At 42.1% G+C, this 18,912-nt stretch overlaps 1 protein-coding gene across 6 annotated transcripts in view; it reads left to right on the forward strand.

Moving 5' to 3' along the window:
* ADAM22 (ADAM metallopeptidase domain 22) overlaps nt 1-18,912 on the forward strand; it is a 491,004-nt gene that overhangs the window by 198,202 nt on the left and 273,890 nt on the right. For all 6 annotated transcript variants that reach the window (XM_082259181.1, XM_082259183.1, XM_082259185.1 and 3 more), the window contains exon 4: nt 16,493-16,559. In XM_082259181.1, the coding sequence (XP_082115307.1) occupies nt 16,493-16,559 (67 nt within the window). The remainder of the gene's footprint in view (nt 1-16,492; nt 16,560-18,912) is intronic.

Below are 18,912 nucleotides of genomic sequence, written 5' to 3' on the forward strand. Positions count from 1 at the left end.
AAATGTGACCCTAGCAGTGGCGCCGGACGCATGGAGCTTAATAGGGTTTTTTTTTTTTACATCACCTGATTAGAGCCAGAGGCTCTAATAGGGCGATTCAAAGGGTGGGCACGGGGCGCAGAGCAGTGCGTCCCAAGCCCACCCATTGTGGGACAATAGCGAATGAAAATTCGCTATTGCCACACCGATCCTCCTCCTGGCCAATCATGAAGCCCGTCCGATACGCGCTTCCTGATTGGCTTCAAGGCAAACCCGATGCCATTGGCCGAGGAGGAGGCGGGAGCGGGAGGACTACAGGAGACGCGCCAGGGGACAGAGTGAGGAGAAGCCGCCAGGACTGAATAGAACTTGAAGCCGCCGCCAGGTAAGTGCATTGGTCTCGGGGGGGGGGGGGGGGAGCCCACACTGCATTGAAGGGGGCACGCACGCTGGTCTCTGCATTGATGGGGGCATGCTGTGGCGCTCTGCATTGATGGGGGCATGCTGTGGCACTCTGCATTGATGGGGGCATGCTGTGGCACTCTGCATTGATTGGGGGGCATACTCTGACACTCTGCATTGATTGGGGGCATGCTGTGGCACTCTGCATTGATTGGGGGCATGCTGTGGCACTCTGCATTGATTGGGGGCAATGCTGTGGCACTCTGCATTGATAGAGGGGCAATGCTGTGGCACTCTGCATTGATTGGGGGGCATGCTGTGGCACTCTGCATTGATTGGGGGCATGCTGTGGCACTCTGCATTGATGGGGGCATGCTGTGGCACTCTGCATTGATTGGGGGGCATGCTGTGACACTCTGCATTGATTGGGAGCACGCTGTGGCACCCTGCATTGATTGGGGGCACGCTGTGGCACTCTGCATTGATTGGGGGGCACGCTGTGGCACTCTGCATTGATTGGGGGCATGCTGTGGCACTCTGCATTGATTGGGGGGCACGCTGGGGCACTCTGCATTGATTGGGGGCACGCTGTGGCATTCTGCATTGATTGGGGGGCACGCTGTGGCACTCTGCATTGATTAGGGGCACGCTGGTCACTCATTTTTCTGTTTGCGCCCCCCCAAAAATTTTGAGCACCAGCCGCCACTGGACCCTAGGGGAGTGATTATAACTGTATAGAGGGGTAGGACTTGTGAAATGATCACAGAGACATGCGATCATATATAGCAGGATCACATGAGCTCTGTGATCATTGCAGGGAGAAGGACGGTCGGCCATGTTTACAACAGCCGACCGTCCTTCTCTCTCAGCGGGGAGCGATCGCAGGTGTCAGGCAGAAATCGTAGCGGCCTGACACACGCATAGGCTTTCCCGCTGACGATCGGGAGCGGGAGCACGCCGTCGGCAGCGCGCGCTTGCCCCCTAGCTCCTTTCAGACGAGTGACGTATCCCTACGTTGCTTTGCCTGTACGAGCCAGCTTGCCACCATAAATATAACGTAAGCGGTCGGCAACTGGTTAAAAACAGGTTTTTTTTGCTATAAAATTACTTAGAACCCCCAAACATTATATATATATATATATATATATATATATATTTTTTTTAGCAGAGAGAATGACCCTAGAGAATATAATTGAGTTTGTTGCAATATTTTTTATCACACCATATTTGCGCAGCGGTCTCACAAACGTAATTTTTTTGGGAAAAAAATTCACTTTCTTGAATTAAAAAATAAGAAAACAGTAAAGTTAGCCCAATTTTTTTCTCTAATGTGAAAGATAATGTTACGCTGAGTAAACAGATACCCAACATGTCATGCTTCAAATTTGCGCACGCTCGCGTAATGGCGACAAACATTGGTACCTAAAAAACCCCATAGGCGACACTTTAAAATTCCACAGGTTACCAGTTTAGAGTTACAGAGAAGGTCTAGGGCTCAAACTATTGCACTTGATCTAACGATCGTGCAAATACCTCACATGTGTGGTTTGAACAGCGTTTACATATGTGGGCGTAACTTGCGTATGCGTTCACTTCTGCGCGCGAGCTAACAGGGACGGGGCGCTTTAATTTTTTTTCCTATTTATTTTATCATTTATCTATTATTTTTATACTGTTTTTTTTTTTTTTTTTAATTTTGAGCACTTTCATTCCTATTACAAGGAATGTAAACATCCCTTGTAATAGAAATAAGCATGACAGGACCTCTTTAATGTGAGATCTGGGGTCAAAAAGACCTCACATCCCACATATACACTAAAAAAAGTTTTTTTCATCTTCCGCCGCCCATAAGGACCACCCTTATTTTAAAGCGGACTGCCCGCAGTTTCAAGAAATACCGGGGTTATGTTAGCTATCTGCTGCCATATCCCCGATATTTAATGTCAAAGTACCCATGTAAAACTGCAGCCTGAAGTGGTTAAATGTATTTGAATAATTTAAATTAACCACTTAAGCCCCGGAAGATTTTACCCCCTTCCTGACCAGGGGTTTTTTTTGCGATTTTTTACTGCGTGACTTTAACGGACAATTGCGCGGTTGTGCGACGCTGTACCTAAACGAATTAGACATCCTTTTTTTCCCACAAACAGAGCCTTCTTTTGGTGGTATTTGATCACCTGTGCGATTTTTTGATCATGCGCTATAAACAAAAAAAGCGTAAATTTTGCAAAAATAACAATATTTTTCACATTTTTATATATGAAATTCCCCCCAAAAAAATGTAAAAATCAAATTTTTTTAACATTTTCGGCCAATTTGTTTTCTGCTACATATGTTTGGTAAAAAAAATCGCAAAAAGCATATTTTGATTGGTTTGCGCAAAAGTTATCGCGTCTACTAACAAAGGGAAAGATTTTTGTCATTTTTGTTGTTTTTTTTTTTAACGAGTAATGGCGGCAATCTGCGATTTTTTTTCTGGTACTGCGACATTGCGGCGGACAGATCGGACCCTTGACTGACATTTTTGACACTTTTGGGGTTACCAGTGACATTACTGCAGTAATCAGTGCTATACATATGCACTGTTACTGTAAAAATGACACTGGCAGGGAAGGGGTTAACTGGATTGGAGAGGGAGGGGTTAAGTGTGTCCTAGGGGTGTGCTTCTAACTGTGATGGGACATGGCTACTACTGTAAAAACAGAGATCAACGGTCCTACATAGTAGAATCGGCTGATCTCCATTTTTACACAGGGGAGAATGACAGGCGGCTTGTTTACATTAGCCGCCTGCCTTTCTCCCTCTCTACCGACGATCGCAGTGTGACCAGCGGACATTGGGTCCACCGGTCACACGCACGGACTTGTCAGAATATTTAATAATAAATATCTTGCGCTCGTACTTATATCAGAATATTTATACTGCTCTGAATATAGCAGTGTATTTATTTATGGTTAATAAGCAAAGATCTGTGAAAAAGGAGAGTCTTCACCTATTGCCATAAATCAATGTCGTGAATTCTTTTTAATTGATTAATTTCTTTTTAAAAGCATATACCAATCTTAGTGAGTACAGTCTACAGTGTGGAATATATATAAAAATATTTATTCTCAAGACATGCAAACACAATATATGATCAAACAAGAAGTGACACAAAAAGATAACTCTACAACAAAAATACTAACTTCAAATAATCAATGCAATGTGATGTTTAGCTCAATAATGAAAGTGAAAGTAAAACAAAGTGAAACTAAAACCAAAACAAAATGAAAGCAAGATTACCATTTCTTCCCAGGTATAGTATAAGCCATAAATTAATGTTCTATATAAACAGACTACAATGGTCTGCGAATCACAGGGCCCAAAGTCATTCCACTGCAGAAGGAATGAGAATAAGCCGTGCAAAACGGAAGACTTAAAATTGCAAATAATGCACTTAATCTGATATTAATAAAAATGTATAAAAACAAAAATCAGCTTTTTAGAGAAAAATATACCATGGTTTATACGGCTGGGATTGTAATCTCATTATCCTTAACTATGCAATATAAAACATATAAGGAAAGAATAAACAATTGTTGAATAAAATCAAATAACATAGCAAGGCATAATTACCACACTTAAGCTTCAGATGGTCATAACCAGAGTCCTAAGATGGATGCCAATGAGGGAGGAGTTTCCTCCAAGTTTCAGATGAATGATGTGGATCAGGGAGTATGTCTGGATGAGTCTATTGAAAAATGTAATAACGTGTGTGGTGTAAGTGTGAGGTGTGTTGTCAGTAGTGTAATGTAATGTGTCCTCTCTCATCTGGGTTGGTCTTTTATATGGTAAGAACAAAGAGCTATAAAAATTACCATAAGTAAAACCCAGAGGGATGAAACATTATCCCAATTGGTTGGGATATTCTATACCTAAACTGGTGAGATCATAGACACCTCTTTTGATAATTAACCCCATACTTGGATAATAAAGTTAAATGATGATTTCTCTATATGTAAGATTAATCATAAAACACAACATAAAACTTTATCCAGATTCCCAGTACATACATAAATGTCCACCTGTATTTCCATTATTCATCTTGGCAAGTAATGCCATTTCAATAATTATATTATTTAACACAATATAATATTTTTATATTGGAATATCTCAAATTATCCCAAGACTGCACCTGGTATTTTGTCTCCAGAGGGCAGTGTCGTACCGTTCATTAGATTTTGTATTTAACACTTTTACCACCATGTCCTTATCTGATGACCTCTCTGACCTCTGGCTAGTGAATAGCCATTACTTATTTGGATTCTGACATAACTGTCAGGCATCTAGTCTAGGTTTGGAATATTTAAGACACAAACTTCTCTGAAATGAGGTAATTAGTGGCGAGATACATCTGTCCTACACTTAAACATAATGTATTCTAAGAAAGATTACTATTGTAAGAATATAAACCCAAAATGTGATATAACATTCCTAAATATATATGTATATGCCTTACATAATATAATGACATAATTATGGCTAATATCTTCTCACATATGATAATGTATCTATAAAAACTTATATGGTTCATCTTTAAATGTCTGCTAGAATATACTGGGGTATTGTCCATTGTTATATACTTATAGACAGACTGACACTACCATCCCCTTAACATCTGTTATCTGATAGAGATGTCAATGTATAAGCTTATTTATGACAAAAGAAAATATAAATGTCTGCTGAAAGTAAAGGACCCTATTGTAAGCCTGTAAGAGACATTTTGTTTAACAAGTATATATATGAACTTTGTTTCACCTTAAAAACAAGATGGACGCCATCCTGTTCAGAATCTCTTATGCATAATATGAATACATGGCTTTTAAAATCACTTTTCTTTTTACCTATTATTATTTTAATCAACCCCCAATAACCCCGACAGACTCCTTAATGAACGAGCCGGGGCGGGCGCGCGCTTCAGTGGGCGCGCGCTCGCCCGCTATTGGCTCACAAGCCGGTGACAGGCTAGTGACGTATATATACGTCACTTTGCCTGGCCGGGGCTGACCGCCGCAGTATATGTACTTGCGGCGGTCGGCAAGCGGTTAATACATTATTATGATTCAATCTATTATATTTTTTTTATCTTATGTGTCATGTTTCTGGCAGCTGGTTGGCGCTGCCATCTTATTGGTTGGCACTAAGGTCATCAGTCCAGCTTGTAATAAGGGGAAGGCAAAGCTTGTTGAAAAAAAAAAGTCGGTTGGCAGTTGGAGAGAGAGAAATGGATCTGTGAGAGATCAGACTGCAGTGTTGTGTTTTATAAGATTTCCTATTTGCTTCTCCCCCCTGCCAGTCATGTATGGACATCCCTATACATATGTACCTATGGCAACGTGACCCATCATTAATGGGAAAATAGGATCAAATGAAAGGGTTTCAGTTATCTTGTATCTATCAATATAATACTTACCATTCAGGTATTCTGTCTTCCCGTGTTGGCCATTGACTTTAGAGCCAAAGAATCCAACAACGGCTCTGAAGCAGCCGCTTACAAAAGTCAGAGTACTCTCCATTCTTCTGGTATCTGCAGGATGGTCACTGATACCTCCTTCCATAGGTGGTCTTCCAATGGTGGGTTTCTCTTTGGTGTTATTTTGAGAAACAATCTTTCTAAGGTTAAATCTGTTCATTATGAAGGATAATGAAACACGCTTTAAATAAGTGAGAATTAAATTGCAATGAAATCCAATGAAATCGGATGAAATTACAAGAAAAAACTCGCCAGGCAAAGAAGCAATGTTAACCGTTCAGAGTCAACACAGCAACTGCCAAAGAGCCTGCTGGGAGCTCTTTATATAGGGGCAGCTGATGACATCATAGGTCATGTGACCTTTTTTTTTTTTTTTTTTAACTGACAAATTTTCTTAAAGGAGCCTCCTTCTTCTGTTTTTGAAATTCAGGCAGTAGGCTTAGTATACAAATCTAATAAACAAGGATGTGGGTCATTTTAAAAAACATGTTTTTATTGAAGTGCCATTATTTTGGTTGAGATTTAACTCTTACAGTCCCATGGCTTGAATAAAGATCTGTATTCCTATGATAACACTGGAAATTCAGCTTTATCACTGCATATAAAATGTTCCTGCAGATGAAATATTTCCATTTCTTTTTTCTTATCTTTGTTTTCATCATTATTTCCTAAAATAATAAAAAAAATTCTGTTCCTTCCAGTATTGGTCATGTGACTTTTTTGCTTTCAAATCTCCTTGTTTTGAAATTCAGCCAGTAGGTTTAGTATACGGTTCAAATACACCAGGATATGGATCCTTTATAAAAAATGTGCCATTATCTTGATTGAGAATTAACCCTTACAGTCCCATGGCTTACATAAAGATCTGTATTCCTATGATAACACTGGGAATTCAGCTTTATCACTTCATATAAAATGTTCCTGCAGATTAAATATTTTCATTTCTGTCTCACTTTTATTTTTTAAAATATCATTTATTTAACCATTATTACCCAAAATAATCAACTTTTTTATATTTTTTTCTGATCCTTCCAGTATTTGGGAACTGAGCTTTATTACTTCATATAAAATGTTCCTGCAGATTAAATATTTTCATTTCTGCATTCTTATCTTTTTCTTCATCATTATTACCCAAAATAATCAACTTTTAAAAAAAAATGTTTTAATGATCCTTCCAGTATTTGTTTAACCACTTGCCGACCACCGCACGACTATTTACGTCGGCGGTCAGCCCCTCACAGGCAGAGTGACGTAGGGCTACGTCGCTAGCCTGTGAGGGTCTAGGGAGGGAGCGCGCGCCGCCTGAGGCGCGCTCCCGCGTGGTCACGGACCCCCCCCCCCATGTCCGCCGGTCACTCGCGATCGTCGGGTGGAGAGGGAGAAAGGCAGGCGGCTAATGTAAACAAGCCGCCTGTCATTCTTCCCTGTGTAGGAATGGTGATCATACGGTTCTACTATGTAGGACCGTTGATCACTGTTCCTACACCTCAAGCCACAGCCAATCACAGTTAGAATCACGCCCCTAGGGACACACATAACCCCTCCCTCTAAAAAAGGTTAACCCCTTCACTGCCAGTGTAATTTTACAGTAACAGTGCATATGTATAGCACTGATTACTGTAGAAATGTCACTGGTAACCCCAAAAGTGTCAAAAATGTCAGTCAAGGGTCCGATCTGTCCGCCGCAATGTCGCAGTCCCCCAAGAAAAATCGCAGATCACTGCCATTACGCCATTACCAAAAAAAAACAACAAAAATGACAAAAATCGTTCCCTTTGTTAGTAAACCCAATAACTTTTGCGCAAACCAAACAAAATACGCTTTTTGCGATTTTTTTTTACCAAACATATAGTAAAAAATAAAATTGGCCCAAAATGTTAAAAAATTTAGATTTTTACTTTTTTTTGGGGGGGAATTTCATATGAAAAAATTTGAAAAATATTGTTATTTTTATTATCTCTCTCATAAATGGGAAGAAGAGGATCCAGAAATAGTGTAATACGTTCTTTTATTTTGGGTTTAACCACTTTACCCCCACTCACTGTGCCTCTACTGCAGCACGGTGGCTCGTTCCCGTCCAGCGACGTGGACCTACGTCGCTGGTCTCCTCCCCTTGTGGTGGGAGACTCTGTCCATAGGACAACAATCAGTCGTATACTGCACAAATCTGGCCTTTATAGAAGAGTGGCAAGAAGAAAGCCATTTCTTAAAGATATCCATAAAAAGTGTTGTTTAAAGTTTGCTACAAGCCACCTGGGAGACACACCAAACATGTGGAAGAAGGTGCTCTGGTCAGATGAAACCAAAATCAAACTTTTTGGCAACAATGCAAAACATTATGTTTGGCGTAAAAGCAACACAGCTCATCACCCTGAACACACCATCCCCACTGTCAAACATGGTGGTGGCAGCATCATGGTTTGGGCCTGCTTTTCTTCAGCAGGGACAGGGAAGATGGTTAAAATTGATGGGAAGATGGATGGAGCCAAATACAGGACCATTCTGGAAGAAAACCTGATGGAGTCTGCAAAAGACCTGAGACTGGGACGGAGATTTGTCTTTCAACAAGACAATGATCCAAAACATAAAGCAAAATCTACAATGGAATGGTTCACAAATAAACATATCCAGGTGTTAGAATGGCCAAGTCAACGTCCAGACCTGAATCCAATCGAGAATCTGTGGAAAGAACTGAAAACTGCTGTTCACAAAAGCTCTCCATCCAACCTCACTGAGCTTGAGCTGTTTTGCAAGGAGGAATGGGCAAAAATTTCAGTCTCTTGATGTGCAAAACTGATAGAGACATACCCCAAGCGACTTACAGCTGTAATCGCAGCAAAAGGTGGCGCTACAAAGTATTAACTTAAGGGGTCTGAATAATTTTGCACGCCCAATTTTTCAGTTTTTTATTTGTTAAAAAGGTTTGAAATATCCAATAAATTTCGTTCCACTTCATGATTGTGTCCCACTTTTTGTTGATTCTTCACAAAAAATTACAGTTTTATATCTTTATGTTTGAAGCCTGAAATGTGCCAAAAGATCGCAAAGTTCAAGGGGGCTGAATACTTTCGCAAGGCACTGTAAAGGTCCATAAAGACATGGATAAGCGAGTTTGGGGTGGAGGAAATTGACTCGCCTGCACAGAGTCCTGACCTCAACTCGAAAGAACACCTTTGGGATGAATTAGAGCAGAGACTGCATTCCAGGCCTTCACATCCAACATCAGTGCCTGACCTCACAAATGCACTTATGGAAGAATCGTCAAACATTCCCATAGACACACTCCTAAACCTTGTGGACAGCCTTCCCAGAAGAGTTGAAGCTGTTATAGCTGCAAAGGATGAGCCAACTCAATATTAAACAGTATGGACTAAGACTGGGATGCCATTAAAGTTCATGTGTGTATAGTATTAGCACTGATCACTATATAAACAACTTCAGCCCCGGAAGGATTTACCCCCCTAATACCAGGCCATTTTTTGCGATACGGCACTGCATTATTTTAACTGACAATTGCGCAGTCGTGCGGTGCTGTACCCAAAAAAAATGTATGTCCTCCCCCCCCCCCCCCCACAAATAGAGCTTTCTTTTGGTGGTATTTGATCACCACTGCAGTTTTTATTTTTTGTGCTATAAACAAAATAATAGCGACACATATAAAAAACAAAACAATACTTTTTAGCCCCCGTTCACACTAAGGCGACCTGTGAGGCGACCTGGTCGCCTCACAGGTCGCCTCCCATAGGGAAGCTGCGGACCCGTTCTAATAGGAGCGACACAAGTCGCTCCGACTTAGAAAAAGGGTCCGGCGCTTCTTTGGGGCGACCAGGAGGCGACCGCCATAGACTTCAATGTTATGAAGTCCGTGGCGGCCGCTCCGAGGTCGCGGCGCGCTGCTCGCACCACGATCTCGGAGGTCGCCCCGGGAAGTAGCGTCGCGGTAGTGTGAACCGGCGCTTACTTTCTGCTATAAAACACATCCAATAAAAACATTTAATCTATTATGTAGTATTCTGCTACATATTTTAGGTAAAAAAAAATCCCAATAAGTGTATATTGATTGGTTTGCGCAAAAGTTATCATGTCTACAACCAATGGGATATTTTTATGGCATTTTTATTTATTTATGTGTTTATCTTTTTTACTAGTAATGGTGGCGATCAGCGATTTTCAGCGGGACTGCGACCTTGTGCCAGACAAATCTGACACCTGACACTTTTTACACTTTTTTGGGGGACCAATGACATTATTACAGTGATCAGTGATAAAAAATATGCACTGTCACTGCAATAATGACACTGGCAGGGAAGAGGTTAACATCAGGGGCGATTAAAGTGTTAAATGTGTCCCTAAGGGGTGCTTGCTAAGTGGGTGGGGGATGGTCTAACTGGGGAAGACCTATTTGGCATGAACACAAGATCTCTATCTTCTCCCCTGACAGAACGGCGATCTGCCTTGTTTACATAGGAAGATTGCTGTTCTGCCTCTCTCAGAAAAGATCGGCGGGTCCTGGCGGACATCGCGTCCGCCGGACCCGCTGATTGGCTCTCGCTGTGTCCAATCACAGCGGGAGCAGGGCGCTGGTGGGGCACGAACACGCTTTAGACCAGGAAGAAGATGTGACATCAGGTACGTCGTTTCGCGCAGCCGAGCCGCCCTGTCGCAGTAAATGTGTGGTGGGCGATCTGGAAGCAGTTAATGTCACTGGTAATGTCTGTGGCAGTTAGTCAGTTCCCCCAAGCATCAGTCTCAGATTGCCTGCTGCACTATCACAGTCTCATTTTAAGTCACTGATGACCCCCTTTAAAATAATCACATTTTGTTACTTTGCAGCCTATAATCAAGACAGACACAGTTTTTGTTTTATCCAGCTATACTTTACTAGTGCAATTTATAATATCTAAGTTGCAATATTTGCCCACTCTTTTTTGCAGAACTGCTCAAGTTCAGTTAAATTTGATGGTGACCAATTGTGGACTGCAGTCTTCAAGTCATTCCACAGATTTTCAATGGGGTTTAATGCTCCGTACACACGCATCGATAGTTGGCCGTGAATTTTCGGCCAACGTCCGATTGGCCAATTGTCGGCTTGTTAGTATGATGCTTCCGACAACCGACTCCGACTTTTTGGCCGAAAAAAATCTGGTGTGCATGCTATAAAATTTTTGTTGGCCGTCAACAGAACGGCCGATTTTCCGTCAGTCAGTACAGATTTCGGCAGACAAAAATCTGATGAGCAAGACTGGGCATACTCAGAGAAGAAAAAACACACGGAAAGTAAACCATCACATGACATCACTTCTGAAGTTGATTTTTGTTGGCCGAGAAAATTAGTGTGCAGTCTAGAGCACATTCCAACCAACAAAACAACACTGGACAAAAGACGGCCGATCGGTCGGCCAATAATCGTTGCGTGTGTACGAGGCTTAAGTCTGGGCTCTTGCTAGGCCATGCAAGGACATTCACCTTCAACCACTGTGTGCTCATTTTTGCTGTGTGCTTTGGGTCCTTGCCATGTTGGAAGGTAAACCTTCTTCCCATTGACAACTTTCTGGCAGAAGGAGGCAGATTTTCCTCAAGAATTTGATGGTATTTTACCCCATTCAATTTCGATCTCTACCGACAAGTGCTTCAGTCCATGCTGCAGAGAAACACCCCCATACCAGGATATTACCACCTCCATGTTTTACTGTAGGAATGGTGTAATTTGGATGGTGAGCTGTATTGGATTTCCGCCAGACATATAGTTTGGTGTTGAGGCCAAATAATTCAATTGTAGTTTGATCTGACCGCCTTGAATGCACCTTGAAGATTCTCAGGCTGCATGGAAAAAGGTGTTATGGTCAGATGAGACTACAATTGAGACTTTTGAGACTATTGTTTCTTCGTTGCCTGAAAAAAAGTTGTGTCTTTTTTCAACCAGACTAATGCTGGCCATACACTATACGAAAAATCGTCCGAAATTCGGTCATTTGGACAGTTCTTTCGTTTTTCGGCCAGGTAATGGACATGTATTGGTAATTGGTTGTGACATTTGTTGGTTGTGAAGTTTGGAAATTTTCCGCCGAACGAACGATAATTTGAACGGTTAATGTGATTCTCGTCCAAACTGTTTGCACTCGGTGTATGTGAACAAACGAACAAAAAACATAAATTTATGTCCATTGAACGATTTATCGGTCATTACATGATGGCACGATTGTTTGCTCTCACGGCCATGTGTTCGTTTTTCGAAAATTATAGTGTATGGCCAACATAACTATATAACTATGTCTGATGTGGTAACCTAGTTGTATTACTAAATAATACTGGTTATATTTTGCCTTACCTTGTTTCCGCATTCACCAGCATGCTAAAATAAAAATGTTTAAATAAAATCTTTCTGTTTTCATTCCTACTCTTTTTTAAGACCCATTGACATTATCACTGGATCCCTTTGCATTACTATGAATTGCAGGCAGATTATGACTGGTGGGAGGGGCAACCAGGGTGCTCTACATATCTTGCTGAAAACATCTCGGCACCCTGCCTCCATACACCTATCAGGAGCCCTCAATCCATGATGTATGCAGTGGGCTGACTCTTGGGAGGAGTTAAGGAAACATCAAAATGGTAATGGGTGGATGTCCGTGTGGACACTCCTATGCAGACTATATTTGCATGCAGACCACCCTAGGTAACACCCACATGTGATGCTGAACCTCCATGATTGGACCTGAAATCCAATTTATTCAAGGGACTTTCTCTTTGTAGGTATTCCTCTTTTCCATCACCTGTAATTCTAATGCGCACCTCTGTATACAACACAGGTGTCAAACACAAGGCCCGTGGGCTGAATGCAGCCCCCCAGGCCATTTCATGTGGCCCTCGCACCTCTCCTGCAGCTGCGGCACCCCCCTTGTCTCTGCCCCCACCTTGTCCTAGTAGTCAGCAGCAGAGAGGACAGAACTCCTTTGCCAGATCCTGAACTCCTCTGTGCAGCTTCAGAAAGGCTTGTCTTTTCCCCCCTCCTTCCCAGCAGTCCACAGCAGAGTGGAGGGCAGAACTCCTCCTACAGATCCTGCACCTCTCTGTGCAGCTGCAACACCACCTTGCCTCTCCCTCCCCTGGTCTCAGCATTCAGCAGACTCTGAAAGCTGACTCCAGCCCTCCTCTGGTTCTCCTCCAGACCCTACATTTTCTTCTTCCCAGATCCACCCGCATCTTCTTCCTGGCAGCAGCACAAGGTAAGGGGCTGCATTGTGATGTAAGGAAGGGTGGGTGACTCTTGACTTCTGATGGTGGGGGGGGGGGCTCTTGTAAGGGTGTAAGGGGGTGTGCGGTGCTCTGGACATTTAATCTTACAGCTATAATCATTATGTAAAGCGCTGCGCAAACTGCTGGCGCTATATAAATCCTGTATAATAATAACCGGCCCTTTGAGGGCAACCATAATGCTGATGTGGGCCCATGATGAAATTGAGTTTGACACCCATGGTATACAGCATGCACCAAGTCTATGAAGGCTTCATCAGTGAGCAGTATGTTGCTGCGGGGGGAGTTTTATGACGGGAGACTTTGCACTTTATTTTAGCCGGCGGTTTGCTGTTCACTTACACAGTGGAGAACACAGAGCTGCAATCAGAGTATAATCCTTGAAATGCATTAATGTTAATGGACCGGCAATCGACTGCATATTATAAATGCTTAATAAGTATATTGAGCTTCAGGAATGAATTATTTTACATACCGACAAATTAGGAGACATCAACACTGAATGCACTTTGATTTTCCTGCAGATTAGCTATCACAGTGCTTGTAACATTAAGGAGGCTAATCGAGTAATACAATGTTTCAATATACAGGGAGTAATAAATGATATATGAACTGGCTTAATTCAATCTGAATGGTTGAGATATATATAAAAACTGCAGCTATAAAGTTTCCCAAAGGAACCAGATTCCTTGACTTGTTCTTACATTGAACAAAGTAGCACCACTGTCAAATATGTTCCATTTTGCTGTATTCATTCATATGGAATTGTTGTATACACTATGTTTGCTATTCAATAAAAACTTTTGTAAAAAAAAAAAAAAGTTGCACCACTGTCTGTACAGCCAGTCAAATTGAAATTTTCACGGGAAAAAGACATCTTTGAAAGACGCGACCCTTGCCCTCTGAATGGAAGCAGTGGTCTCCCTAAAGAGGTCCAACCGTCGCCCCCCCCCCCCAGTCCTGTTTAGACATGGGAAGTCCTGTAAGAAAGGAAAAATAGTGAAAAAAACTTTTTTTTCATTTTTTTAACCACTTCTGGACCGGAAGGATTTGCTCCTTTAATGACCAGCACTGCCTTACTTTAACAGACAATTGCGACGCTGTACCCAAATAGAAAAAATTTCCCACAAATAGAGCTTTCTTTTGGTGGTATTTGTTCATCTCTGCAATTTTTTTTGTGCTATAAACAAAAAAAGAGTGACAATTCTCAAAAAAAAAAACAATATTTTTCACATTCTGCACTGTTGCTGTACTAATGACACTGGCAGGGAAGGGGTTAACTAAGGGGCAATCAAAGAGTTAAGAGTGAGCCTAGGGGAGTGTTTTCTAACTGTATGGGGGAGGGACTTGAGGAACCTGTGATCCTAAATAGGAGGATCACAGGCACTCTGTGATCATTTCAGAGAGAACAACGGTCTGCTGTGTTTACAATAGAAGACCGTCGTTCTCTCTTAGCAGGGAGCGATCGCGAGTGTCCGGCGGCAATCGCGGCCGCCGGCCCCGTGGATCAGCTTCCCTGCTGCCTAATAGGGGTGGGCACGCGCCTCAGAGTGCGCTCCCCCGAACCGCCGTATCTGCGGAGGGCGGTCAGGAAGTGGGTAAAGAATTTTTTTCCCGGAATAATAGAAAAGTGTTGAATATGTTCTTTTACAAAGAAAAACAGTATATCTATGACACAGTATTCAAACTATATAACATGAAGACCTTTTTGAAAGACTCCTGAAACTTTATTAAGGCTCAAATTATTGTAAATTCTCTCAGCTAAAGACAAGCAAATCCTGGAATGCAGTTTAATACTTTACTTCTCAATGCAGTCTTTAAAGTGAATTTAAACCCTCACATATATCCAGTGAAGTGAACAGCCTCAGATGGTACACAGAGATGAAACAAATCTTCAGCTTGCTACATTCTTTAGAAAATGCACATCGTGTTAAAGATTTTTTCTTCCTGTTCAGCACTGGGTGTGGATTCTTGGCAAACACTGTGTGACAGCTGATTGGAGGAAAGGCACACCCCCTCCATATAGGCGAAGGAAGGAATGTGCAGAGATGTGCTGTGAATAGACCAGCTCTCTGCTAATGTATTTGTAGCACCCACCCCAACACAAAATTTTAGGCTGGTTTTATCTCGGTTGTCAGAGAACTTGTCAGAAGTTATCATGCTGATAACAAAAGAACGGAGCAGCAGAAAGACATGGGACTTAAGGCTTTGGAGAGAGATAAGAAAACACTACCGATATCTGTGCTTAGGTCAAATTTCATGACTCAGGTTTACATCCACTTTAAATAGGAAAATATCAATTTCTGCCACTAGGGGGCACTACAAGAGAAAGGCTCCAGTTTAGTTTGCCTACAGTTGGGCAAACTGTACCTCCAACAGTCGGGGGATTGTTGGGATATAGTAGATGATTTCTGTCTGCTCAGGTCCTAATTGACAGATAAGGATACAGGTGTCTTTATAACCTTCAAATGATTGCTATTGGTGTTCTCCGCCATAATGTTTACCTTCACAGTAGTCTGCTCAGTAATTTCACTTTTCTTTTCCTCCTTTCAGTAAAATGATGAGACCAACATCTAGATTTTGGAAATATTTCCACAGTTCAATTTCTGCTGAGAGCAAAGCTGCAATTTGCAAATGTGAGAAGAAATATTCTTTTCCAAATGCTACAAGGATGACAAAACACATCCTGGCATGCCAGAGGTGCCCTAAAGACATTAACAAATACTTTATGGAATGAAATGATGAGGACCAAATAAAAGTGCGAGGAGCTTTTCCCTCCAGAGTTCTCATTCCAGAAACACTCTTTCTGCTGCTTCTGGATCATCACAAAGTGTTTCTTCACCAGCAGCATCTTCAAGTAAGGAAATGTTACAAACCACAGCCTGCAGACAGTCCCATTGATGCCAATTGGAATGCAGTGGCTGCACAGACAGATGCTGCTCCCAAATTGAAATCTGTGCGGGTGCAGATGCACGGCCCTAAACACAGATATTGTGCATTCAGGTCCGTGCACATGCACAGATTTCAAATGGGGAGCAGTGGCTGTGTCAGGGCAGCTGCTTCTTCCCAATTGACATCAATGGGACTGCCTGCACGGGGATGCACGTAACATCCTTGTGTGGGTAAACACAGCCCCCGCGCTGGTGTACGCTGTAGTACGCCCTGTGTAAACTAGGCCATTGAATTTCAATAATGGGGACATATATACCATAACAATTAAAACCTGACAAAGGGTCTACCCTTCAACTCTCTATTAATAAAAAAATGGCTTTAGATACACATTTACTGTTCACAGTCCTATAAATGCAATGGAATGTTAATGTAGAAATGTTTTGTTTGTTACAGTGACTTGCTGTCTTCAAGCTACGTGGAAAGACACATAACAAATGAGGGGGACACAGTAGAAGTCAAAGTAAGTATTTTTTTCACTTTTGACTAATTATGTATATGAAAAATCTCATCATTCATACTGAAGAATCAAAATGTTGGTTTTTGCCGCTTACCCTGTATGAATGCCATTCACTAAGAAGTTGTTTTCCTTTTAAAAAGAGTCTTATTTGCAGACATCTTCCAAGGAACACTGCTTATAATTTAAAGCAGCACTCCAGAACTCCAAAAAGAATAAAAAAATACATAGCCTAATAACCACTTCAGCCCCAGCAAGGTTCAAACCCCCCCCCCCCTTCATGACCAGGCCATTTTTTGCGATACGGCACTGCGTTATTTTAGCTGACAATTGCACGGTCGTGCGACGCTGTACACAAATAAAGTTGATGTCCTTTTTTCCCCCCACAAATAGAACTTTTTTTTTGTGGTATTTGATCACCTGTGCGATTTTTATTTTTTGCTCTATAAACATAAAAAGACCGACCGTTTTGAAAAAATAAACCATTTTTTTTACTTTCTGCTATAAAACTTATCCAATAAAAAAATAATTTATTCATCAATTTAGCCCAGTATGTATTCTGCTACATATTTTTGGTAAAAAAAAAAAATCCAATAGGCGTATATATATTGGTTTGCCCAAACATTATAGGGGATATTTTCATGGAATTTTTATTTACTTTTTTTTTACTAGTAATGGCGGTAATCAGCAACCTATAGCGGCACTGCGACATTGCAGGGAACATTCTGACATTCTATAGTGACACACAACAAAAATGATGAATGAAGTATAAGGACAGACCTTGTCCCAATAGGTTGATCCACCTATTGGGACAAGGTCTGTCCTTATACTTCATTCATCATTTTTGTTGTGTGTCACTATATGATTACATATTTGACAACATTATTTGATAGTTTAGCGCACCTGATACACATTTCCCTACATTATTATTTTTCTAAGGTTGCAGCTTTTCTATTTTCCAGTGCACTTTTTTTACATATAACATTCTGACATTAACTGACACTTTTTGGGGACCAGTGACACTGATACAGCGATCAGTGCTAAAAAATATGCACTATTACTGTACTAATTAAACTGTTAACATCAGAGGCAATTAAAGGGTTAAATGTGTCCCTAGGGAGTGCTTGCTAACTGTGTGGGAGGTGCTTAACCTGTGGGATGACAGAGATACGTGTTCCTGCTTAACAGAAACACAGGATCTCAGTCTACCTTTGTTACAGAATGGCGATCTGCCTTGTTTACATAGGCAGATTGCCGTTCTGCCTCTCTTGGAAACGGCAGGTCCCGGTTGACATGGAGTCCGCTGGACCCACTGACTGGACACAGTGGGAGTTGATCGCTGGCGGCGTGCATGCGCACCACAGACCTGGAAGAGCAAAAAGGAGAGCCACCATCCCCGCAGCATATGTACGTAGGGCGGTCAGCAAGTGGTTAATAGTGTAGCCCTATCTCCGAATGGGCCGCTGCAAATTCGCAGGTTCTTTCCCAGCGCAATGAAAAAAAAGAGGGGAAGAAAAGAAAGAATGGAAGGATTTGTTCCCTTTCCCCCCCCCCATATCCCCTCAAAAAATGGGCCTTGAAATGGTAACCCCCAAATGGTATATAAGACCAATACAACAATATTGATTAAAAGGTACAAACATATATATTTTAGCCCCCCGTTCACACTTAGGCGACCTGTGAGGCGACCTGGTCGCCTCACAGGTCGCCGCAGGTCGCCTTCCATAGAGAAGCTGTGGACCCGTTCTAATAGGAGCGACACAAGTCGCTCCGACTTAGAAAAAGGGTCCGGAGCTTCTTTGGGGCGACCAGGAGGCGACCGCCATAGACTTCAATGTTATGAAGTCCGTGGCGGCCGCTCCGAGGTCGTGGCGCGCTGCTCGCACCGCGACCTTGGAGGTCGCCCCTGGAAGTAGCGTCGCCTGCATGTGAACGGGGACTTAATCATCATACAAAAGCATATACATGACCTAATCCAAAGCAGAGTCACACTTTCCTAACACAGTGCAGAGGCAGCCAGGCACCGAGGCACCCAGGCACACAGCAACAGCCCATATACTCTGGCTCATTAAACAGTCTAGGGCAGGGGTATTAAAATTATTAACAGTCTAGGGCATTAGGTATTCATTCATTAGGTATTCATTAGGTATTAGGTATTAATCTAGGTATTAACGGCAGGGGTAGTAAAATTCATGGAGGTCCGATCAGTAAAATTTTCCTCCAACCGAGTTCTGAATTGCATGTTTGTGTGATCAGATCCTTCACATCACAGCCCCCTTCCTCTTAAATCACAATCCCATTCTTTAATCAGATCTTCTGTCCCCCCCGGCTTATCACAATTCCCCTTTCACATCATAGT

Source organism: Pelophylax lessonae (assembly GCF_965119305.1).
Source record: "Pelophylax lessonae genome assembly, chromosome: 5".
Classification (NCBI taxonomy): domain Eukaryota; kingdom Metazoa; phylum Chordata; class Amphibia; order Anura; family Ranidae; genus Pelophylax; species Pelophylax lessonae.